The sequence below is a fragment of the Natrix helvetica genome (genome assembly GCF_964273705.1).
Source record: "Natrix helvetica genome assembly, chromosome: W".
NCBI classification, from domain to species: Eukaryota; Metazoa; Chordata; class Lepidosauria; order Squamata; family Natricidae; genus Natrix; species Natrix helvetica.
The window spans coordinates 82843033-82868698 of record NC_138555.1 but is presented as its reverse complement, the minus strand read 5'-3'; the positions used below and the strand labels follow the sequence as shown (position 1 = coordinate 82868698).

The window sequence follows — 25666 nt, the reverse complement described above, 5'->3', positions numbered from 1 at the left end:
GGCTTAGTTCATGCGTGCAATTTCTCTAGACTTTTTGCCTTTGGCCTCACTCTTCCTGTCGGCAATCTTTTATCGGTCTTATAAAAATCAAAACTCACGCCCCTCACGCCATTGAAACGCCGGCAAGCTTTCTAACGTCGGTAGGAAAGGTGCAGTAGAAAGAGACAGAATTGAAAATACAGATGGAGCTACACTTTTAATTAGTTTTCCTTTTAATGAATAGAGAAGCAACCTAAACGAAGGAGAAATTTCCTGACAGTGAGAACAATTCATCAGTGGAACAGAAGTTGCCTCCAGAAGTTGTGAATGCTCCAACGCTGGAAGTCTTTAAGAAGATGCTGGATAACCTTTTGTCTGCAGTGGTGTAGGGTTTCCTGCCTAGGCAGGGGGTTGGACTAGAAGACCTCCAAGATCCCTTCCAACTCTGTTATTCTGTTAAAGAAACCTTTTGACACATAGCCACAAATTTCTGGTTTAATTAAGAGCTGGACAATCTGGGGTTAATGTTGATCGGACTAGAGGTGAAGTGATAGCATCATTTCGATATTTGAGGGGCTGCCACAAAGAGGAGGGGGTCATTCTCCAAAGCACCTGAAGGCAGGACAAGAAGCAATGGATGGAAACTCATCAAGGAGAGAAGCAACCTAGAATTGGGCAGCAAACTTCCTAACAGGGAGAGCAATTAACCCGTGGAACTGCTTGCCTCCAGAAATTGTCGCTGCTCCAACAGAGAAGAGATTTTTAAAGAAGAGATGGGAGAACCGTTGGTCTGAAATGGTAAAAGATTTCCTGCTTTGGGAAAGGGGTTGGACTAGAAGACCTCCAAGGCCCCTTGCAACTCGGTTATTTTGTGCTATGTCCTAATCACGGTAGGCCTGAGAAGGTCTCGTGGATAACTGGTTTTTGCCTCCAGGAATATAAGCATCGGAGATCAATCTTGCAACTACCTTCCTCGTTCGTTTTAAATGCCTCCCCACCCCCCAATATTTCCTTCTTCCCACTTTCTCAATGATTATGGGATTTATTTATAGGGGGAAAATGTCCAAACCAGAGACGTGCGGTCAGGGGAGGCAGAGCCTCACCGCTCTCATCATGAAAAGAAAAAAAAAGGGAAAAGGGAAAAGGCACACGTGATCCCATTCCCCGCCTTCCTGAGTCAACATGAAGGGGACCGCAAAGCGCGAGCCGCAGGACGGCGGAGCGCGAGCCGCAGGACGGCGGAGCGCGAGCCGCAGGACGGCGGAGCGCGAGCCGCAGGACGGCGGAGCGCGAGCCGCAGGACGGCGGAGCGCGAGCCGCAGGACGGCGGAGCGTGAGCCGCGGTCCCCTTCATGTTGACTCAGGAAGGCAGGGAATGGGACCACGTGTGCAGGAGGCTGAGGCTGCCTCAGCCTCCTGCACACGTGGTCCCATTCCCCGCCTTCCTGATGACATCACCAGCCTCACCAGCCATAAACCTCACTGCACGTCACTGGTCCAAACCAAACATAATTTCTAAATGTTGGATTTTTTTCTCTTTACCAGAAGGAGCCCCCTTGTGGAGTACCATGAAGCCGTTACCATGTCAACTCCACTGCACTGTACTGTACAGTAGAAGTCATTTCACGGCAGTACAGTAGAAGCCATTTGAAGGCACAACAGGCTGTATCTTAACAGAACACACATACACCCCCGAGGGGTGTTAGGGGTGTCTTATCCCCACAGTATTTGTCTCCAGAGAGTAAGTCAACTGAAGTTTGGTTGAAATTGCCCCAGGCGTTCCAGAGTTATACTGGAACACACACACACACACACACACAAACACACAGCTGTTTTTATAGATAGAGAGATAAAAAAGACAGCTGGTCAAAGACCAAACAATCGCAGGAGATCCTACGGAGAAGATGCGCGGAGAAGAATCAACCTCTCGGAAGGCACGTAAAATGAAAGGTCACCCCCCAACCCCTTTCCCGTTTCCCCTGAGCTGAAAGAATGACCGACGCGAAGGAAGGAAGCGAAAACACAGGTCTCAAAGCAAGGGGACTCCGCTCGAGGAAGGTACGCAAGGACGAAGGAAGAACGTTGGGATGGCCATCAGCTGACCTCGGAAATGTGACATGGGACCCCTGAGACTAGGGCGACATAGCTGGTTAAGAAAAGAGGAATGGATACTTCTGTAAACAAGGCCCCTGATAGCTCCTCTTCCCCTCCCTCTGAAAAAAACCAGGGGAAGAATCTTTGGTCTTTGGTGGGACATCTTCTACGGTTGAGGTGCCTCACATCTTCTTCACCCGGGTCTCCAAGGCTTCCAGTTCTTTCAAGACCTCCTTGGGCAAGTCCTCCGGCACTTGTTCCGTCAGGTATTGTCTCACCTCGCGGACCTCTTGTTCCCAGAATTCCTTGGGCAGGGAGAAGAGCTCCGCGTGGCTCACCTGGCTGAGGCCGGAGAGGTCTAAGGCGCCTTCTCTGGGGACGTAGCCGATGGGCGTTTCCTTCGCGCTTTCTTCCCCGTCCACCCGGCGGAAGATCCAATCCAGGACCCGGGAATTCTCCCCGAAACCCGGCCACAAGAAGTTCCCGGAGGCATCTTTCCGGAACCAGTTGACGTGGAAAATTTTGGGAAGGCGCGCGCCCTTCCGTCCTTCCATGCTCAGCCAGTGCTCCAGGTAGCGGCCGAAGTTGTAGCCGAAGAAGGGGCGCATGGCGAACGGGTCGTGCATGATGACCTTTCCTGGGGAAAGGAGAGGGGAAGAGAAAAGGAAGGAGAGAGGTGAACAATTTGGCACCCTCCCCCCCCGAAACACGGAAATGCCGTCCTATTTACCGTATTTTTCAGTGTATAAGTCGCACCTTTTTCCCTCCCAAAAAGGGGGGGTGAAAATCTGGGTGCATCTTATACACTGAGTACAGCATTTTTGGCCCTCTGAAACCCTGCCTCCTTTGCAAAAACGGACATGCATAGCCTTTAGGAGGCTTGTAGAGTGCTCCTGGCGGGGCGGAGGAGGGCAAAAACGAGCAAAAAATGGCCCTGGGGCTGTCATTGCGTTTATTTCGATTTGCCAGCTGTGCCTATATTTCTGGGCAGACTGAGCTGTTTCTTAGCTGTGTTGAGATTGATGATGCAGGTCACAGTTCTTCTCCGCAAATGATTTCCTGCGCATGCTTTCCCATTCCTTCTTCACTTTCTCTTCCGATCTTCGGTTCTCCTGCCGAGGAGGCAGGGACGCAGCTCTGCCGCGATGTAATCCATTCCGTTAGCAAGTTTGTATTTTTATTTTCTTTGATATTAAAATGTTTTTTTTATTAGATCTTGCTTCGGGTTTATTTTTGCTTCTTCAGAAGTATACTGCCAGGAAAGGCCACGATCCATCATCAATAACAAAGGTTTAAATTATATTCCTTGACAGGGGCCACCCCGAAGAAGCCGTTCTCGGGGTTGATGGCACGCAGACATTTTTGCCCCCCCCTCTCCCCCAGCCTCCAGGAGCATTCTACAAGCCTCCTAAAGGCTATGCATGCCCTTTGGCGAAAAACGGGCTCGTTTTTGCTAAAAACAGGCTGTTTTTTGCTCATTTTTGCCCCCGGGAGCACTTTGCAGGCCTCTCAAACTCTCTGCATGCCCCATTTTTTCACTAAAAAATGAGGCCTGCAGAGTGCAAAAACCTTTTTTTGGGTAATGTACCTCTTCAAAATTTTGCTGCGTCTTATACTCTGAAAAATACGGTAGGCGGCACGTTTTCAAGCCGCACGCACATATGCACTCGCATTTGTGAACTGGTAGTGAGTGAATACCACCCTTGATCGGACGGTCACTAAACGAATGGCTATAAGTTGAGGACTACCTGTAGGTACGTTTCCAGTCCCTTTGAGTGTAAACTTTAACTTTAACTTTAACTTTTATTTAATTTATAAACCGCGCCCTCTCCCAGAAGGGACTCGGGGCGGTGTACAGTCATATTAAAAACACAATAAATATACATAAATATAAATATAGATATAGATGTGGCTGGAGGAGGTAACATATAATTTACTGTACAATAATAGTTAAAGTTCAAATTTAAAAATTTAAAAATGCATTAAAAAACTACCCCTAAAAAAAACTATCCCAGAATAAAATGTTTGCGTGTAATGAGTGTAAACACATACACACACACGCCGCATTGAAAAGGCGAGGTGCTGGCTAGAATGTTGAAGCTTCTCGGCTTATCTTCCTTTTGAGTGATATGTATCAATTAATTTTTCGGTTCATCCTAATCGGATTCACTTTTTCTCTCCCAGCAAAATCTCTCTTCCGACTTAAGCCGGAGGAAAAAGCAACCCCCCCCCCCCGCACCAAATGGCGGGAAGTCACGCCCAATCTCGAACCCGGAGCCCTCACCTTTGTGCTCAGCCGCCGCCGTGGACTCCGACCGCATGGCGCTGCCGACAAAGACCCCATGGCGCCAGTTGAAGGCCTCGTACACCAAAGGCACCCCTGGGAGAGAGAGGGAAAAAAAAAAGACACCAAGAGGTGATCTCGAGAACATCAGACCAGGAAAACAAGGTTGGGGGAGGAGAAGGGGGTACGGGGGGGCAGAGCTCCTACCTGCCGGCCTTCTGCCCCCAAAGATGATGGCGTCGATGGGGACCCCCTGGGGGGATTCCCAATCCGGATCCATAATGGGACACTGCCGAGCCGGGGCGCAGAAGCGAGAATTTGGATGAGCGGCAGGTTGTGGGTCCCCTGGAGGAAAAAAGAAGAAAATAGGGAGGAATTGAAATGATCGGATTCCGACGATCAACTGCGGAGGATGGGATTCGAAGGTGATCTACAGGATCATTCTTCAACCTCGTGCTTTGAGCCTAATGGACAATCAGAATTCTTTTGTCTGTTCTTCTCATGTTTGTTAAGATTCAACTTATTTGTTGGTCATTATTTCTACCTCTCTCTCTGTTTTATGTTATTAAGGTAGGAGGACTATTAAAGGGACGGGGTATTTTTCTCTGAGATATAACAACATTGCCTTCAACTCTTAGAATTCCTCAGCCAGCAAGCTTTAAGATGCCTGGACTTCAACTCCCAGAATTCCTCAGCTAGCAAGCTTTAACATACATGGACTTCAACTCCCAGAATTCCTCAGCCAGCATGCTTGGAGATGCCTGGACTTCAACTCCCAGAATTCCTCAGCTAGCAAGCTTTAACATACGTGGACTTCAACTCCCAGAATTCTTCAGCCAGCAAGCTTTAACATACGTGGACTTCAACTCCCAGAATTCCTCAGCTAGCAAGCTTTAACATACATGGACTTCAACTCCCAGAATTCCTCAGCCAGCATGCTTGGAGATGCCTGGACTTCAACTCCCAGAATTCCTCAGCTAGCAAGCTTTAACATACGTGGACTTCAACTCCCAGAATTCCTCAGCTAGCAAGCTTTAACACACATGGACTTCAACTCCCAGAATTCCTCAGCTAGCAAGCTTTAACATACATGGACTTCAGCTCCCAGAATTCCTCAGCTAGCAAGCTTTAACATACATGGACTTCAACTCCCAGAATTCCTCAGCTAGCAAGCTTTAACATACATGGACTTCAACTCCCAGAATTCCTCAGCTAGCAAGGTTTAACACACATGGACTTCAACTCCCAGAATTCCTCAGCTAGCAAGCTTTAACATACGTGGACTTCAACTCCCAGAATTCCCCAGCCAGCATGCTTTAAGATACCTGGACCTCAACTCCCAGAATTCCTCAGCCAGCAAGCTTTAACATACATGGACTTCAACTCCCAGAATTCCTCAGCTAGCAAACTTTAACACACATGGACTTCAACTCCCAGAATTCCCCAGCCAGCATGCTTTAAGATGCCTGGACCTCAACTCCCAGAATTCCTCAGCCAGCAAGCTTTAACATACATGGACTTCAACTCCCAGAATTCCTCAGCTAGCAAGCTTTAACATACGTGGACTTCAACTCCCAGAATTCCTCAGCTAGCAAGCTTTAACACACATGGACTTCAACTCCCAGAATTCTGCAGCCAGTATGCTTTAAGATGCCTGGACCTCAACTCCCAGAATTCCTCAGCCAGCAAGGTTTAACATACATGGACTTCAACTCCCAGAATTCCTCAGCTAGCAAGCTTTAACATACATGGACTTCAACTCCCAGAATTCCTCAGCTAGTAAGCTTTAACATACATGGACTTCAACTCCCAGAATTCCTCTGCTAGCAAGCTTTAACATACATGGACTTCAACTCCCAGAATTCCTCAGCCAGCAAGCTTTAGCATACATGGATTTCAACTCCCAGAATTCTGCAGCCAGCGTGGCTTTGAGATGCCTGGACTTCAACTCCCAGAATTCCCTCAGCCAGAGGGAATTCTGGGAGTTGAAGTCCAAGCCTTTCGCAATCGAGGTGAACGCTCTTTTTGGCCTCCGAGCTCCTTCTCCTAATGTGCCCGAGTGAGTGGGTCCCTGACTTTGCCCCCAACAGCTGACCTCACCTGGTTTCCAAGGTTTTCCTTGCCAGGTGCTGATGGTGACCCCTTCCGGAATCCTCTGATCGATGCCCTCCCAATAGACGCCGCCTTCGCTGGTCTCGGCCACGTTGGTGAAGATGGTGTTACGCTGGATGGTATGCATGGCGTTGGGGTTGGTCCGCGTGGACGTGCCCGGGGCCACCCCGAAGAAGCCATTCTCGGGGTTGATGGCACGCAGACGACCTACAGATGGGGAAAAAAAACAGGTAGTTATTCCTCACCGCGACGGTCTTCGGATCTCCTCCTTCACAGCATCGTAAACTCGGACACTAAATTTGGGCCCCGAGAGCCCCTGGGGTGTTGGAGACTCCATTGATGTTGTTCCCAGACCGGGCACTGAGCTTTGGCTGAAATTGGTTCTGTTTCCTGTATTGCAGCTTCGCTTAGTGACGGATGTCCCACTGCGGTCGAAGGTCGAGGGCTACCCTGCTTTCCCCCCTAAAGCACACCGCCCTGCCGCTCTCTCAGCCAGCCCCAGCCTCACCTTCGCTGTCGAACTTCATCCAGGCGATATCGTCCCCGACGCATTCCACCCGCCAGCCCGGCAACGTAGGATTCATCATGGCTAAGTTGGTCTTCCCGCACGCGCTCGGGAAAGCGGCCGCCACGTATTTCTTCTTGCCCTCCGGGTTGGTGAGTCCCAGGATCTGCAAGAAACCGTAGAGGGGAGCGTGCCACGATTTGGCGGACGCCAAAACTCGTCTTTGCAATAAACTAGGTTTGTTCTTCCTCGGCCGCCAGGCGTAGATTACAAAAATCCAGGTAACCATCATAGTTTAGAGGCTTCTGCATCTCTGTTATCACTGTGGATTCTCCCCGTTGCCTAATCCAGGGGGCAGCAACCTGTGGCTCTAGAGCTGCATGTGGCTCTTTCATCCCCCCTGCTGCAGCTCCCTGTCTCCAGTCAGCGCCACAATTTGGAGAGGAGCTTCCGGTTAGGGGGCGGGGAAAACAGGGCGTGCAAGGAGGAGACTCTATGGCAAGGGGCGGGCTTTCCGATCAGCTGCACAATTGATAGGGCCTTCGGTTAGGAAGAGGAGGAGGAAGGGTACAACTCCCACAATTCCCCAGCCGGCATGAAATCCACCCATCAAAAAACCCCTGCTGGCTGCCTTTACAGATAGTCCTTGACTTACAACAGTTCACTTAGTCACCGTTCAAAGTTACGACGGCACGAAAAAAGTGACTTACGACAGCGTTTCACTCTTAAGACCGTCGCCGCCTCCCTGCAGTCGCGGGATTTACCTCCGAACGCTTGACGAACGACTCACATTTATGACGGCTGCAGTGAACACCCCCCCCCCGGAGGTTACGCGATCCCCTTTTGCGACCTTCTGACCGGCAAAGTCAACGGGGACGTCAGATTCACCTTAACAACCGTGTGACTCATTTAAGAACGGCAGCGATTCGCTTAAGAACCGGGGCAAGAAAAGTCATCAAAGCTCCCTGAACAAACGCCTCACTTAGCAACATACATTTGAGGTTCAACTGTGGTCGTAAGTCCGAGGATTCCCTGTGTCATTTAAGTGGGTAGAGTTAAGTGGGTTTTCGGAAGTGTGGCCGTTTAAAAACATGTGGACTTCGACTCCCAGAATTCCCCCAGCCCGCGTAAGGAGAAGAACATAGCTGACTGGGGAATTCTGGGAATTGAAGTCTGTGTGTCTTTAAGTGTCTTTAAGCAAGACAAATCCTGAGATAATACTGATTTTTAATACAGTTTAGTTTTACCCTGCATATTCTCATTTGCCTTGATTAAAAGGAAATTATAAGGCAATGCAATACGATTTATTTTTCTTGGAAAATTCACGTTTAATTGAGATTTGGGCCTTTTTAAAACATTGCTGTTCGTTTCTCTTCGATTTCCAGCCTTTTCATCTTACATTAATCTTTTACTCAAATTTTCCCTTTCACGGTCATGGCTTTTGCCGTTCAAGGAAATGTATTTAGGTTTGTTCCTTGGAACGAGGATCGGTGGGAAAATGCTTTCACCGTGGCACGTTTCGAAAAAAATAAATACGTTTAAATTCCAACTCCGTGCTTGCTTGTGTACGACACGCACGGAAGGGGGAAAAAAACACCTTCAAAGACTTCACAACCGACCCCGTTGTCAAAATTTAAATTATTTTTTAATAAACAATATATTTATTTATGGAAATAATAAATACCAAAATGATTTTGATGAACTAAAAATAATTATTCTACAAATATAATGTTTAAAAATGATTTAAAAGCATTGCATTATTTATTATTGAATCAAAAATAATTTTATTATTCAAGTTAATCTGGATTGTTGTTCCCCTTCTCCTGTGATAAGAGCACATCACACAAGCCCAATCTGTATGGTTTGCTAAAAATTCAACCTCCTGGTCATAAAAAAAACCCAATTCATTCATTCATTCATGAAAACTTAATTTGGAAATGTGTATGAATCCTGGGAAATCTACAGCAAATTGTACTCTCAAATCTCCCTTCTCACTCCCACAGTCTTTGCACACACACACCCCAGTAGGTTTTTCCTGAAGCTGGCGTCCTGCTGCAGCCCGGACTACGGCTCCCATCGTCCCCCATCACCATGCTGGCTGGGTATAATGGGCATTGCACTCCTGCCCAGAGAGATGGCTGCCCGGTCAGTTGGGAAGCTGTTTTTTCCAAAACAAAGCAATTCCTACCCATCAACCCACCCCAGTCCTCCCAGTCTCAGGACAATGCTCCCCCCCCCCACAACCCCAGCTGTCCCTTTCTTGCGTCAAACATCTCCGGATCCAGTTGAGGTTTCAGCCGGCATCTGTCACTCATTAACCAATTAATGTTTGCTCGTTAAATATCACTCCCAGGTAATGCAAACAGCCGCTGTCCTTTGGCCTGATGGACCAAATTTTCTGCGCACACACACACGCCCCCCCTCCCCACCATCACCAGCTCGATCCCAGCAATCGACCCTTGCCCCCACCCCCACGCTGCCACTGCACTGGGCACCTCTTCCCCCAAAACTTCACGGTCCTACTTTGCAATCCTCCACGCCTGGCATGGCAGCCGTGCCCCAGGGCACACGGGCTGCACGCTTGACGAGTTTCATGGTTTATTTATTTTATTTATTTATTTCTTTGGATTTCTAAACCGCTCCCTCTCCCAAAAAGGGACTCGGGGCGGTTAGGTGGCTTTGATGGCAGATGGGAAGAAATAAACCAGTTAGATCCCGATGGTGCTTTTTTTCCCCAAAGACAACTGGACTTTCTACGTGTTTTTTTTTCCTTGAAGAGGTTTCGCTTCCCATCCGAGAAGCTTCCTCGGTTTCTTCAGTTCAAGTTTCTCCTTCAGTAGAACTTGAAGAAGCTTCTCGGATGAGAAGTGAAACCTCTTCAAGGAAAAAAAAAAGCCCAGTTGCCTTTGGAGGGGAGAAGCACCCTCGGGACAACCGTGACCTTGGAGAATCTCCTCAGCTCAGGAGATCAGTCACTGATTGAGGGAAAGAGTACCCCTGAGCACATGCAGAAAGTGCAAAGGGGGTGACGGACTTCTCCCTCCAAGCCGTAGATGAGAACGAAAACAAAAAAGAGTTACAATCGAAGTTCAAAGTTACAATGGTGTTGAAAAAAAAGAGACCGACGACCGGTTTTCACACTTACGACCGTTGCAGCATCTCTGTGGTCATGTGGTCAAAATTCAGGCGCTTGGCAACTGGCTCACACTTACGACGGTTGCAGCGTCCCGGGGTGTGTGTGTCACGCAATCCCCTTTTGCGACCTTCTGACAAGCAAAATCGACGGCGGAAGCCCGATTCGCTTAACAAACGCGTCGCTCACTTAGCAACCGCCGCGATTCAGCTTTAAGCACGGCGACAAAGAAATGTTGTGGGGCAAAACTCACTTGACCCCACCCCACCCCGTCTGTCTCCGTAACGGACATTGGGGTCGTAAGTTGAGGACTGCTTGTAAATTCCAAGGGGTTTTACGGAGAGGGGGATGGGGGGAAATCAAGATGGCCGCTGAAGCGGCGCCAATCAAAGTCACCCCTTCCCGCTTTTTCAGATGTCGCAACGGGGCAATTCTGCAAGCGGCTCAGATCGTGGAGTCTGCCCCCTCTTGCCATGAAGACCCATGCAGACCCCCTGCCCCTTCAATCTCACACATACCCCCCCCACTCACCAGCATGTGCTCGGCCAGCCAGCCTTCGTCCTTGGCGATGCAGGAAGCGATCCGGAGGGCAAAGCATTTTTTCCCCAGCAAGGAATTGCCCCCGTAGCCGCTGCCAAAAGAGACGATCTCTCGGCGGTTTGGCACGTGGGCAATTAAGGTCTTCTCTGGATTGCAGGGCCAGTTGTTCACGAGGTCTTCTGCAGGAGGAGGAGGAGGAAGGGAAGAAAAAAAAGAAGAAAGAAGGAGGAGGAGGAAGAAGAAGAAAGAGGTGAAGGAGGAGGAAGGAGAAGAAGAAAGAAGAAAAAGAAGACGATGAAGAAGGAAGAAGAAGAAAGAAAGAGGAAGAAGAAGACAAAGGAAGAAGAAGAAAGGAGGAGGAGGAGGAGGAAGAAGGAAGAAAAAGGAGAAGAAAGAAGACGAAGAAAGAAGAAGAAAGAGGAGGAAGAAGAAGGAAGAAGAAGAAGAAGAAGAAGAAGAAGAAGAAGAAGAAGAAGAAGAAGAAGAAAGGAGGAGGAGGAGGAAGAAGGAAGAAAAAGAAAGGAGAAGATAGAAGACGAAGAAGGAAGAAGAAGAAAGGAGGAGGAGGAGGAGGAGGAGGAGGAGGAAGGGAGAAAAAGAAAGAAGATAGAAGACGAAGAAAGAAGAAGAAGAGGAGGAAGAAGAAGACGAAGGAAGAAGAAGAAAGGAGGAGGAGGAGAAAGAAGGAAGAAAAAGAAAGGAGAAGAAAGAAGAAGAAGAAAGAGGAGGAGGAAGAAGAAGAGGAAGAAGGAAGAAGAAGGAGATGAAGAAAGAAGAGGAAGAAGAAGAATAAGGAGGAGAAGAAAGAAAAAGATGAAGAAGGAAGAAGAAGGAAGAAAAAGACGATGAAGAAGAAGAAAAGGAGGAAGAAGAAGAAGAAAGAGGGGGAAGAAGAAGACGAAGAAGGAAGAAGAAAGAAGGAGGAGGAGGAAGAAAAAAGAAGATGAAGAAGAAAAACAAGGAGGAGGAGAAAGAAGATGAACAAAGAAGAAGAAGAAGAAGAAGAGGAGGAGGAGGAGGAGGAGGAGGAGGAGGAGGAGGAGGAGGAGGAGGAGGAGGAGGAGGAGGAGGAGGAGGAGGAGGAGGAGGAGGAGGAAGAAATGTTAGGGACCGGACGTCAGGATTTGGACACAAAGGACCTTCTAGCATTGTTTGAATCACTGGCAGACTGAGGGTTCGAACATCTGCCGGAGCCAGACACAGGGAATTCGGGCAGCAGAACTCCCAAAACCTCTGGAATAATGTCCTCTGGCTTCGCACATCTGGCAATTATGGGCATCAATAGCCTGAATTCTTAGTAATTGAATTGGAAACGGTCTATCCCATTGTTTCCCAAGCTTATCAACTTTAAGATGGGTGGACTTCAACTCCCAGAATTCCTCAGCCAGCATGCTTTAACATACATTGACTTCAACTCCCAGAATTCCCCAGCCCACATGCTTTAATATACATTGACTTCAACTCCCAGAATTCCTCAGCTAGCAAGCTTTAACATACGTGGACTTCAACTCCCAGAATTCCTCAGCTAGCATGCTTTAAGATGGATGAACTTCAATTCCCAGAATCCCTCAGCCCACATGCTTTAAGATGCCTGGACTTCAACTCCCAGAATTCCTCAGCCAGCATGCTTTAATATACATTGACTTCAACTCCCAGAATTCTTCAGCCCACATGCTTTAATATACATTGACTTCAACTCCCAGAATTCCTCAGCCCACATGCTTTAAAATGCCTGGGCTTCAGCTCCCAGAATTCCTCAGCCAGCATGCCTTAAGATGGATGAACTTCAATTCCCAGAATCCCTCAGCCCACATGCTTTAAGATGCCTGGACTTCAACTCCCAGAATTCCTCAGCCAGCATGCTTTAACATAGATTGACTTCAACTCCCAGAATTCCTCAGCCCACATGCTTTAAAATGCCTGGGCTTCAGCTCCCAGAATTCCTCAGCCAGCATGCCTTAAGATGGATGAACTTCAATTCCCAGAATCCCTCAGCCCACATGCTTTAAGATGCCTGGACTTCAACTCCCAGAATTCCTCAGCCAGCATGCTTTAATATACATTGACTTCAACTCCCAGAATTCCTCAGCGCACATGCTTTAACATACATGGAGTCCCAGAATTCCTCAGCCAGCATGCCTTAAGATGGATGAACTTCAATTCCCAGAATCCCTCAGCCCACATGCTTTAAGATGCCTGGACTTCAACTCCCAGAATTCCTCAGCCAGCATGCTTTAATATACATTGACTTCAACTCCCAGAATTCCTCAGCGCACATGCTTTAACATACATGGAGTCCCAGAATCCCTCAGCCAACATGCTTGATGAGAGGTGAACTTCAACTCCTAGAGCCCTGGGTGAGGTATTCTGGGAATTGAAGTCCACACACCTTAAAAGAGGAGACGATTGAGAAACCCTGGCCTAGGCTAGCGGGTGCCAAATGGAGACCAATTTGTTTTCCACGCAACATCTTTGCTACTCTTCTTTTGCACCAACCCGACTTTTTTGTCCCGTTTTCACGCGTCGCTTCCGCGTCGCAGAAACAGAGAAGTAATGAAACCCCGAGAAAGAGAGACTCCCCCTCATTCGGGGTAGGACGTGGGGGCTTACCGCTAAGGGGCAAAGGCCGCCCCACCGAATGCAGGCACTTGACGAACTCGCCGTCCCCGAGCGCGCGGAGGGCCGCCGAGCCCATCCGCGTCATGATTCGCATGCTGGCGACCACGTAGGCCGAATCCGTCAGCTGGATCCCGATTTTGGACAGGGGCGAACCGAGGGGGCCCATGCTGTAGGGGATGACGTACATGGTGCGCCCTGCGAGAGGAGACGGAGCCGAGAGAGGGAGAAAAATTGAGCGAATAATTTTAAAAAAACACACACTAGTAACAGAGTGGTGTGGTGGCGTAGAGGCGGAGCTCTCGCCTCAGAATCAGGAGGCCGTGAGTTCAATCCTAGGTAGAGGCTGATATTTCTCTTTCTGGGCACCATGAGAAATATATCTGCTGAACAAAACTCCGCATTGGCAACAGGGAAAGGCATCCGGCCAGTAAATACTCAACTCCATTCAGTTGCCCTGATTTCTCCCTCCCCTCCTTCTCCTTCTCTTCCTTCACTCCTCCTCTCCTCTCTTCCTCCTTCTCCCCTTCTTTCTCCTCCCTCCTTCTCCCTCCTCCTCTCCCCTCTTTCTCTACTCCTCCTCCTCTTCCTCCTCTTCCCTCTCTCCTTCTGCTCTTCCTCTCCTTCTCCTCACCTCCCCTACTTCTCTACCTCTCTTCCTCCTCCTCCTCTTCCTTCTAACCCCTCCTCCTCCTCCTCCTCCTGTTCTTCATCTCTTCCCTCCCTCTTCCTCTTCTTCTTTCTAACCCCTCCTCTTCCTTTCCTCCTCCCCTACTTCTCTACCCCTCTTCCTCTTCCTCTTCCTTCTAATCCCTCCTCCTTCTTCTCCTCTTATTCATCTCTTCCCTCCCCTCCCCTCCTCCTCTACTCCCTCTTCCTCCTCCTCTTCCTTCTAACACCTCCTCTTCTTCTTCTCTTCTTCCTCTCCTCCTCCCCTACTTCTCTATCCCTCTTCCTCTTCCTCTTCCTTTTAACCCCTCCTCCTCTTCTTCTCCTCTTCTTTATCTCTTCTCTCCCCTCCTCCTCTCCTCCCCTTCCTCCTCTTCTCCCTCTCCTCCTCCCCTCCTCCTCTACTCCTCTTCATCTCCTCCTCCTTCTCCTCTCCTTCATCTTTTCCCTCCCCTCCTCCTCTACTCCCTCTTCCTCCTCCTCTTCCTTCTACCCCCTCCTCCTTTTCTTCCTCTCCTCCTCCCCTACTTCTCTACCCCTCTTCCTCCTCCCTTTTCCCTCCTCCTCCTCTTCCTCCTCCTCTCCTTCCTCTCCTCCTCCCCTCCTCCTCTCTCCCTCTTCCTCTTCCTTCTAACCCCTCCTCCTCCTTCTCCTCCCCTTCATCTTTTCCCTCCTCTCCTCCTCTACTCCCTCTTCCTCCGCTTCCTTCTAACTCCTCCTCCTCCTCTACTCCCTCTTCCTCCTCTTCTCCTCCTCTCCTTCCTCTCCTCCTCCCCTACTTCTCTTCCCCTCTTCCTCCTCTTTTTCCTTCTAACCCCTCCTCCCCTCCCAGAATCCCAACTCCCAGGACTCCTGGAGAACTCTCGGAGTTGGGAGCCCACACCCCTCAAACTTCCAGTGTTTGGAAAAAAACAGAGCTCTAAAAAGCAGTAAATCCAAAGCATCAGCAAAGATTTAGCAAGGATGGAGAAACGGATTCCGTTCTCCAGAAGAGAAAGGATTTCGGGAGGAAGAAGGATTTGAACCGGCGGGGAGGAAGCCACACACGAACACCCTCTACTCCCGGTCCCATTCACCTTTCATGCAACCCGGGAACCGATCGTCCACTGCCTTTTGAAACGTTTGGGGGTTCATCCAGTTGCCCAGCTGACCCTTGACCCCCGGGGCCGTGACGGGAATCGTGTCCCTCTGGTTATCCGTAACGATGACCGTCCGGCTCTCCACCCTGGCCACATCCTTGGGGTCAGTTTTCGCCAGCCAGCTGCGGAAGGAAGGAAAGCCAATTCCAGGCGTCCGCAAACGCAAAGTCCGGCGTGACCATCCAGGACTCCAAACTCCCATCGTCCCCAGACCCGGCATTCCTCCCTCCGCACCCCACCCCGCAAGAGAGGACAGCCGGACGGCGGCTTACCAGTTCTCGTATTTCGTCAACGGCTTGATGACGCCTTCCGATTCGAGGAAAGTCAAGATTTTGGTGTTCTCTTTTTCCGTCCCGTCGCAAATGTGGAGGCTGTCCGGCTGGCAGAGTCGCAGACCTTGCTCCACAAACTCCTGCGCCCGGCCGGAGAGTTTGGCCAAGTCGCCGTGGAGCACGCGGGGCGCGTGGGCCCAACGCACCGGCACGGCAGACCATCTCCGAAGCGAGAAGGCTCCACGGCTGGAAAAAAAAAGAGGATTAGAATGAGAGGAACGGAGTCGGAAGGGACCTTGTAGGTCATCTAGTCCAACCCCCGCCCTGACTCTCAAACGTCCAAGAAATCTCTGTGCTGATTTCGCCGACGTGGATAGATTTGGCACAACGTTGCACCAACTCGGAAAGGCCTGTGTGTGTGTGTGTGTGTGAACTCTGTACGAGCTCAGAGAGTGAGGCAACCTCTCCGAAACGGTTGCGTTGACCCGGCTGAACCAAAGACAGCCAGCAAACGTCAGCGCAAGAGATAGCAGCCATCTTGGCAAATATGCAATTTGGAAATCATTTTTCTTCAGGCGGGTTCTTCTTACTCCACGCACACGCAAAATAGGAACACGGTATTGTAATGGTCTAATTTTGCTGTAAGGGGAACCCTTTTTTCCTCAGAAAAACACACTATTGCAGCATATAGCAACTTGAAGAGGGGTGGACTACAACTCCCAGAATCCCGTAGCCAGCTGTGAATTCTGGGAGTTGAAGTCCACCCACCTGAAAACATGCTGGCTGGGGAATTCTGGGAGTTTAAGTCCGCCCATTTAAAGCATGTCGGCTGGGGAATTCTGGGAGTTGAAGTCCACCCATCTTAAAGCATGATGACTGGGGAATTCTGGGAGTTGAAGTCCACCCATCTTAAAGCATGATGACTGGGGAATTCTGGGAGTTGAAGTCCACCCATCTTAAAGCATGATGACTGGGGAATTCTGGGACTTGAAGTCCACCCATCTTAAAGCATGATGACTGGGGAATTCTGGGACTTGAAGTCCACCCATCTTAAAGCATGATGACTGGGGAATTCTGGGAGTTGAAGTCCACCCATCTTAAAGCATGATGACTGGGGAATTCTGGGAGTTGAAGTCCACCCATCTTAAAGCATGATGACTGGGGAATTCTGGGAGTTGAAGTCCACCCATCTTAAAGCATGATGACTGGGGAATTCTGGGAGTTGAAGTCCACCCATCTTAAAGCATGATGACTGGGGAATTCTGAGAGTTGAAGTCCACCCATCTTAAAGCATGATGACTGGGGAATTCTGGGAGTTGAAGTCCACCCATCTTAAAGCATGATGACTGGGGAATTCTGGGGGTTTTAAGTCCACCCATCTTAAAGCATGTCGGCTGGGGAATTCTGGGAGTTGAAGTCCACCCATCTTAAAGCATGATGACTGGGGAATTCTGGGAGTTGAAGTCCACCCATCTTAAAGCATGATGACTGGGGAATTCTGGGAGTTGAAGTCCACCCATCTTAAAGCATGATGACTGGGGAATTCTGGGAGTTGAAGTCCACCCATCTTAAAGCATGATGACTGGGGAATTCTGAGAGTTGAAGTCCACCCATCTTAAAGCATGATGACTGGGGAATTCTGGGAGTTGAAGTCCACCCATCTTAAAGCATGATGACTGGGGAATTCTGAGAGTTGAAGTCCACCCATCTTAAAGCATGATGACTGGGGAATTGTGGGAGTTGAAGTCCACCCATCTTAAAGCATGATGACTGGGGAATTCTGGGAGTTGACGTCCACTCCACCCAATCTTCAAATTGCCCCGGGTAAAAAAAAACGCCGCTTATTCTTGCGCTCACAAAGGTCAGCCCTTGCAAATCCAAGCGCAACGGCTTCCAAGCTCACTTTGAAAAGCGGATGGGTCACACCCAAAATGCGCCATTCAGCGCTCTCTAAAAAGTGCCCGACCGTGTTTCAGCAGCCTGGCCCATGTAAGCACTCCCCTAGGGGGCCGCGTCCCATCCCGAGCAAGCCGGAATGCGCGCGGGGATCGGGGTGGGGAGGGAACACCTGAGGAAACTGGAGGTTGGAACCAGCTAAAAAAGCATCAGACTAATTAAATACACGGCACCAGATTTAATCTGTGGCTGATTTTCCCACAACGCACAATTCTCACACCGTGTGTGTGTGTGTGTGTTTGTGTCTGTGTGTGTAGGGAAGGCACCCTTTGCTCGTGTAAAGTTTTTCCACGGGCCTTGCGAGTGTCAAAAACGGATATATATTTCCTTCCTACCGAAATGTTATCTTAGATCGGAAGACAAATCCGACGAGGTGCACAAATTACGCACAGTTACCACAAACGCACAACGCCTCCAAACTTGCTGCGCCGGCAGGCTCGTTCCCCCAGGAGGGCGTGCGATTCCCACGCCAATCCGGCGTCCTGCTCGCCTAGGGCGTCCTCAACTTATGACCACAATTCCATCCCGCCCCGCCTCGGCCAATCTTGGTGGCTAAGGGAAACCACGAAGTGATTGTTTTGCCCCTCCCTCCCCAATGTACGCCTTTCCATGCCCCCCTCCCCCGGTTGGGAAGGAAACCGCTTCCCGTCCTTAAGTGAGGAACACAGTCGCGAAAGGCATCTGCCTTCCCCTCCGTTGACTTTGCTCATCGTAAAAGGGGATCGCGTGAGCCCCTTTCCCGCCGAGACCCTGCGGCCGTCGTAAAGATGAATTGGTTTTGCCCAGCGGCCAAATTTGGATCCCGTGACCACGGGGACAGTGCAACGGGCGTTAAGTGTGAAAAAACAGTCACAAGTCCCCTTTTTTCAGAGGTGGTGTAACTTTTGAACGGACACTAAATGAACTGTTGTAAGCTGAGGACTATCTGTGTTTTTAATTTTAATTTTTAATCTTATTTTCACTTGCCCAAGTAGAGAAACTCCAGTTCTTTTGAGACCCCCCCCCCCATCAAAGGGGCTGCAAGTGTGCAAAAGCCCACGCTGTTCAATTCTACTCCAGGTAGTCCTCGACTTACAACAGTTTGTTTAGCGACCGTTCCAAGTTACAACGGCACCGAGGAAAGGGACTTAGGGCAGTTTTTCACACTTGCGACCCTCACGTCATCAAAATGTGGACGCTTGGCCCCTGGCTCGTACTTATGATGGTTGCAGCGTCCCGGGGTCACGTGATTCCCCGTTTGCGACCTTCCGACAAGCGACGTCAATGAGGGAAGCCGGATTCGCTTAACGGCTGAGCGACTCACTTAACACGTGCAGAGATTCACTTAACAACTGTGCCAGGAAAGGTTGCAAAATGGGGTAAAAAATCCCTTCACGACGGTCTCACTTAGCAACAGAAATTCATGGCTCAGTTTGTCACAAGGAAAGACACTGGAAAAGCCCGATTCACCTTAACATCATGTAACTCACTTAACACATGCGATTCACTTAACAACCGTGCCCAGAAAGGTTGCAAAATGGGGTAAAAAACCCCTTCACGACTGTCTCACTTAGCAACAGAAATTCGAGGCTCAGTTTGTCACAAGCAAAGCCACTGGGAAAACCTGATTCGCTTAACAACCATGTGCCTCACTTAACCACTGCAGTGATTCATTTAACAACGGTTGCAAAAAATAGAGTAAAACCCACTGAAAGACTGTTTCACTTAACCACAGACATTCTGGACTCAATTGTGGGCACCTTCTCATGAGCCAAGTCACTAGGAAAGCCCGATTCGCTTAACATCCATGTGACTCACTTAACAACGACGCTCATTTCCCGCCCTCCAGGATCTTCGGGGCGGGCGAAGGGTGAGGGGAAATCCCCACGACGGGGCTGCTGGCACTCGTCCTTCTTGCAAACCACTCCTCAAACCCCGGATCTGGGATTAGAAAGCAGCGGTTGGCGTCCTTCCACCTTCTGCCCGGCTGCGAGGGAATCAGGCTTGGCGAGGGGCCAAGAAACCGAGTGCGGATCAAGGGGCATATGGCGCAAGGGTGGGTCTTCACCCCGGGACAAAGCTTCTCTGCAAAAGCAAATCGCGATTGCGCCCGGGAACCTGGCTGATTCTTGAGATCTAGGAACCTGTTGTTCCCGGTTTAACCGGAATTCCCGGGCATCCCCCTCGCCTTTGCACAACCTCCCCCCCTTTCTCTGTTGCCCAAAGAGATGCCACCTCATGAAAAAGGAAGTTGGCATCTTGCCACCCTTGGCAATCAATCGCACACAACGCTGAAGGGAGGGAAGAGATCCATTGGCATCTTGGTGGACTAATTTTTTAAAAAAATTATTATTATTATTCACTTATTCATTAAACATGAAACTCAGCCAACTGAACATTCAAAAACGCATTACAAATACCAGTGTCTTCTATTATTATTATTATTATTATTATTATTATTATTATTATTATTATTATTATTATTATTATTATACGATTGTATCACAGCGGCCAGTTGATTCGCCGGATTTGGCATTGATTACTAGTCGGGCCCCACCCAGGGGCCTAGGACGTCGTAACGTATTTTCGTAATATACGTGCAGATCCAAGCAGTGCGGCTTTTTGCATTTGACTGATGGTGATTTTGTCAAGTTTTAACTGTTTTAAATGTAATTCCAGTGCCTTTGGAATAGCACCCAGTGTGCCGATTACCACTGGAATTACCACTGCTGGTTTGTGCCATAATCGTTGGATTTCGATTTTTAAGTCCTGGTATTTCGCGACTTTTTCATGTTCCTTCTCCTCGACCCTGCTATCACCTGGTATTGCAATGTCTATGATTGTAATCTTCTTTTTCTCAACCAGTGTGATGTCTGGTGTGTTATGCGCCAGTATTTTATCCGTTTGTATGCGAAAATCCCACAGGATCTTTTACCATCTGATTTTCGGTGACTTTTTCAGGCTTATGTTCCCACCAGTTTGTTGTTGTTTTAATATTATAGTTTTTGCACAAATTCCAGTGGATCATTTGTGCCACTGAATTGTGCCGCAATTTATAATCAGTCTGCGTGATTTTTTTACAGCAGCTGAGTATGTGGTCAACAGTTTCATCAACTTCTTTGCAGAATCCACATTTGGCATCCTCAGAGGATTTTTCGATTTTGGTCTTAATGGCATTTGTGCGGATAGTTTGTTCTTGCGCAGCCAGGATTAGTGACTCTGTTTCTTTCTTTAATGTACCTGCTGTTAACCATAACCAAGTTTTTTTACTGTCCACTTTATCTTTTATGTTTTCCAGAAATTGGCCATGCAATGCTTTGTTCTGCCAACTCTCCATTCTTAATTTTATCACATCTTTTCTGTATTCTTGTTTCGTCTGTTGGGCCTTCAATAGATTTTTGTTCTTTACTTCGATTAATAGATGTTCTTGACTTTCTTTTAAATAATCAGCCAGTGCATGTTTTTCTTCTTCAACTATTTGCTTCACTTGTAATAATCCTCTGCCACCTGATTTTCGGGGTAGGTATAGTCTATCAATATCACCACGTGGATGTAGACTGTAGTGGATGATGATGATGATGATGTTAATCTTTAGTGAGATTCACAGCCTTTGGGGCTGGTTGGTAGCTCAACAGCTCGTCCTAACCAAGGACCTAGGACAGCGATGGCGAACCTTTTTGGGCTCGCGTGCCATAAGTGGGGGGAGTGCAGGGGGGTCGTGTTCAGGCGTGCTGCACCCATAATGCAATGCGCAACCCCCCAGTGCGCATGCGCGCACTACAGGCGCGACCCCCTCCATTTTTGCATGATTTTTTCGCCCTCCAGAGGCTTTATAGGAGCCTGGGGAGGGCGAAAACACCTCCCCCGCCTTCCCGAAAGCCCTCCAGACTTCAACTCCCAGAATTCCCCAGGCCAGCATGCAGATTAAAAATCTGGGTAACTTTATGGACTTCAACTCCCAGAATTCCCCAGGCCAGCATGCAGATTAGAAATCTGGGTAACTTTGTGGACTTCAACTCCCAGAATTCCCCAGGCCAGCATGCAGATTAGAAATCTGGGTAACTTTGTGGACTTCAACTCCCAGAATTCCCCAGGCCAGCATGCAGATTAAAAGTCTGAATAACTTTGTGGACTTCAATTCCCACAATTCCCCAGGCCAGCATGCAGATTAAAAATCTGGATAACTTTATGGACTTCAACTCCCAGAATTCCCCAGTCAGCATTGCATAGCCGGCTGGGGAATTCTGGGAGTCGAAGTCTTTTCCTTTTAAAGTTGATCCAGTATTTGAAGAAATACTGAATTAGCAACTGAAAAGGAGACCCCCAGGAAATCTTACGGCCGTCCATTTTGCTTGAGGCTCGAAAAACGTTGCAGGAGAGGACTGAGGCACATCCTTGGCCCGAAGAAGATTATTATAATTGAAATCCAATAATTAATTAAGATGGCACATCTGTCTACATCTGATCTCCGAAATAGACATTTTCGGTTCCAATTCTGTACGGCGATTAGGAATTAGACAGTGAATTTTAAGACTCAGGAGGGAGAAAAATCCCATTTGCTGGGTGTTACACTCTTCCCAACACAACCTTGGGTCCTCCTTCAACCCATTTTACAGCCTGGGAAACTGAGACACACAAACCCACGCACACTCCCTCCCCATTCTCCGTTGCTCAACCTGGTTGGCTCCGGGCGCATATATTTTTTTTCCTCCCTTTTTCTTTTAAAACAAATACAAAGTTTCCCAAAGTTTGCACAAGCCCTGTTTTTCCTAGGAATTTTGCAGCCGAAGGGTACTTCAGCTGCAGATGACAACGTCCAAGTTGTGTCATCCTGGCATTGTGTCGTTTGTGCGCAAGCTACACAAATCGGGGGGGGGGAGGGAGGAGGAGGGGGAGAGAGGGTCAAAGGCTAACTTTTAGGCGCGAGTGTCCCGAAGTCATTAGTTGGCCGGGTTCAAACTAGGTGCAGAGGGATTTGCAAAGTTTTAAGCGGGCGGGATGAGGAGTCCCCTCTGTGTGTGTGTGTGTGTGTGTAAATAGCGCCAGAGGCAGAAGAAGGAAGTCACTGTATCTTCCGGGGTGTTATTGTTGATTTTTGTATCCAACTCGGATTAACTGTATCCGAACTGCAGTTCTTGCAAAAGAAATTTAAATCAAAGAGGGAGAGAGAGAGGGGAGGAAAGCTAACATGACTTTTGGAATGAATTTGTGGGTGAAAGGTGACTTGAAGGGAGGAAGGGGGGCTAGTCCCTGGTGAGGAGGATGACGTGGAGGAGGAGAAGCAACGGTTCTTTTTTTCCCCCCTCCCAACAAAAAAAACAACCCAACCAGACAGATGTGCAAGGCAGGAAAATAAGCAATCTAGTTTCCCCGCTTTCTTGGCGATCTCCCGTTCGCACAATCACACTTTTCTCCCCGGACCCACAACTTTTGTGGGACCTGCCTGCAGCAGGGAAGGAGGGAGGGAAGCGGAGCATGCAAAGAGAGGAGGAAGAGGAGGAGGTGGAGGAGTGTGGGATCCTTGGTGCTCTCTGAGCCTGGTTGTTGGCTTCCAGACGTTTCACAGCCAAACTAAGTAACCTCATCAGTGCTAAAAGGAGTGGGGTGGGGGGCAGGGGAGAAGGGAAGGCTTGAGAGATGGCCAGACTCAGGGCTGAGGAGTGGGGGGGGGGACTAAATCCCCTGAAATGAGGCTGGGGGCAAGCAGGGAGAAAGGGAACATCAGGACTTCTGGATCCTGCTCAGCATCCTCTTGGGCCCATTTCACAGGCAGCAAACTGAGGCTGCCATAAAGAGGAAGGAAGGAGGGAGGGAAGAAAGGAAAGGAGGGAGGGAGGGGGAAAACCGAGAGGGAGGGAAGAAAGGAAAGGAGGGAGGGGGAAAATAGAGAGGGGGTGAAGAAAGGAAAAAAGAGAGGGGGGAAAGAGAAGAAGGGACAGAAGGAAGGTGGGAGGAAGAGGGAGGAAGGAAGAGAAAAGGAGGGAGGGAGAGAAGAAAGGAGGGAGAGGGATGAAGGAAGGAATAGAGGGAGAGAGGGGGTGAAGGAAGTAAAAGAGGGGGAGGGAGAGAGGGAGAGAAGAAAGGAGGGAGAGGGATGAAGGAAGGACAGAAGGAAGGAATAGAGGGAGAGAGGGAGGAAAGGAAGGAGGGAGAGAGGGGGTGAAGGAAGAGGGAAGGAAGGAGGGAGGGAGAGATGAAAGAAAGAAGGAAAAGAGGGAAGCGAGGAAAGAAAGGAGGGAGAGAAGGGATGAGAGAAGGAAAAGAGGAAGGGGGAGGGAGAAGACAAGGGAGGGAGAGAGAGAGAGCTGGCGGGAAGGAAGGAAAAGAGGGAGAGAAGAAGGGAGGGAGGGATGAAAGAAGGAAGGAAAAGAGGGAGGGGGAGAGAGAGCTGGAGAGAAGGAAGGAAAAGAGGGAGGGGGAGAGAGAGCTGGAGAGAAGGGAGGAAAAGAGGGAGTGAAGAAGGGAGGGAGGCATGAAAGAAGGCAGGAAAGGGGGGGAGAGAGAGCTGGCGGGAAGGAAGGAAAAGAGGGAGGAAAGAAGGGAGGGAGGGCTGAAAGAAGGAAGGAAAAGAGGGAGAGAAGGGAGGAGGGATGAAAGGAAGGAAAAGAGGGAAGGGAGGAAAGAAAGGAGGGAGGGAGAAGGGGTGAAAGAAGGAAAAGAGGGAGAGACGAAGGGAGGAGGGAGGAAAGGAAGAAAGAAAGAAAGGAAGAAAGGAGGGAGAGAAGGAGGGGAAGGGGTTGGTGGGGAGGGGAGGCCGCGGGCGTTAGGCTCACCCCACCATCCGCGTGTAGGGCGCCGGCATGCTTCCCAGCCTCCGATCGGCAGAGCGGCAGCGGCAGGAGCAGCCCGCGGGGGCTCCGGGTTAAGAAGGGCGAGGGAGGCGCGGAGGCCGCCCGGGGAGAGGAGCCCGCCTCCCCCGTCTCATAGGCTGGCCCGGCCAGGCCCCCCGCCCGCCCCGCCCCGCCCGCCGCGTCGGCACTGATGTAACCCCGCCCGGTTCTTGCTCCGCCGCGGAGATCCGGCAAGGGGGACCTCTGCCCACGTGCAAAGCGCCCCGGGGGCCTCGCCTGGGCGGAGCTGCCCCCCCCCCCGGCCTCCGCGCCCTGCAGCGCGGTCCTGGAAGAACGAGGCTTCGCTTAGCGACCCTTTCCAAATGGACAGTGGCTCTGGAAAAAAGGGGGGCTTGGGATCCTTTTTCACACTTACGACCAGGATCCTTTTTTCACATTTATGACCAGGATCCTTTTTTACACTTACGACCAGGATCCTTTTTTCACATTTATGACCAGGATCCTTTTTCACACTTATGACCAACTTTTGCAGCATAGGATTTTTTTCACACTTATGACCAGGATCCTTTTTCACACTTACGACCAGGATCCTTTTTCACACTTACGACCAACCATTGCAGCACACTTAGGATCTTTTTTTTTCACACTTAGGCCCAAGTTCCTTTTTACACACTTATGACCAACCTTTGCAGCATACTTAGGATTTTTTTCACACTTATGACCAGGATCCCTTTTTCACACTTATGACTGATTGTTGCACCTTGATTAGGATCCCTTTTTTACACTCACGACCAGGATCTTTTTTTCACACTTATGACCGACCATTGCAGCATACTTAGGACATTTTTCACACTTACGACCAAGTTCCTTTTTTCACACTTATGACCGATTGTTGCACCATGGTTAGGATCCTTTTTTTCACACTCACGACCAGGATCTTTTTCACACTTACAACCAGGATCCTTTTTTCACACTTATGACCGACCTCTGCTGCATACTTAGGATTTTTTTCACACTTGTGACCAGGATCCTTTTTTCACACTTATGACTGATTGTTGCACCATGGTTAGGATCCTTTTTTTCACACTCACGACCAGGATCTTTTTCACACTTACAACCAGGATCCTTTTTTCACACTTATGACCGACCTCTGCTGCATACAGGATTTTTTCACACTTACAACCAATTGTTGCAACATTCCTACCACCCTACCCCCGAGCTCACATGACTGACGTTGGGATGCTTGACCCCCCTGGACTCGCCATTATGACGGTTGCATGGTTCAGGTGTCGTTTGGCGACTTTTCCCAACCGGCAACATCTACAGGGGAAGCCAGATTCACTTAACAACCGTCTGGCTCATTTAACCATGGCAGTGATTCACTTTACAACGGTGGCAAGAAAGGATGCAAAATATGGCGAGTAACACCCTTGTTAAGTGAATCTGATTCCCCGTTGCGTTTGCTTAGGAAAAGGTCGCAAATGGGCGGAATCGCGTGTCCCCGGGGACACTACAACCGTCGTAAATATGAACCAGTGGCCAAATGTCTGGATTTTGTTCCTGGGACCCATGGGGATACTGCAAAGCTCGTAAGTGT

General features: G+C 49.3%; 1 protein-coding gene across 1 annotated transcript; it reads right to left on the bottom strand.

Annotated features, from left to right (window-relative positions):
• Positions 1-1396: 1396 nt before the first annotated feature.
• PCK2 (phosphoenolpyruvate carboxykinase 2, mitochondrial) lies at positions 1397-24168 on the bottom strand. The gene is made up of 10 exons (XM_081969496.1): positions 24052-24168; positions 15344-15589; positions 15009-15193; positions 13258-13461; positions 10639-10826; positions 6978-7140; positions 6458-6676; positions 4565-4702; positions 4358-4453; positions 1397-2710 (listed from the first exon to the last, which is right to left on the bottom strand). The coding sequence occupies exons 1-10, from the start codon at positions 24078-24080 to the stop codon at positions 2256-2258; spliced, it is 1923 nt and encodes a 640-aa protein (XP_081825622.1). The 5' UTR covers positions 24081-24168; the 3' UTR covers positions 1397-2255.
• Positions 24169-25666: the final 1498 nt, after the last annotated feature.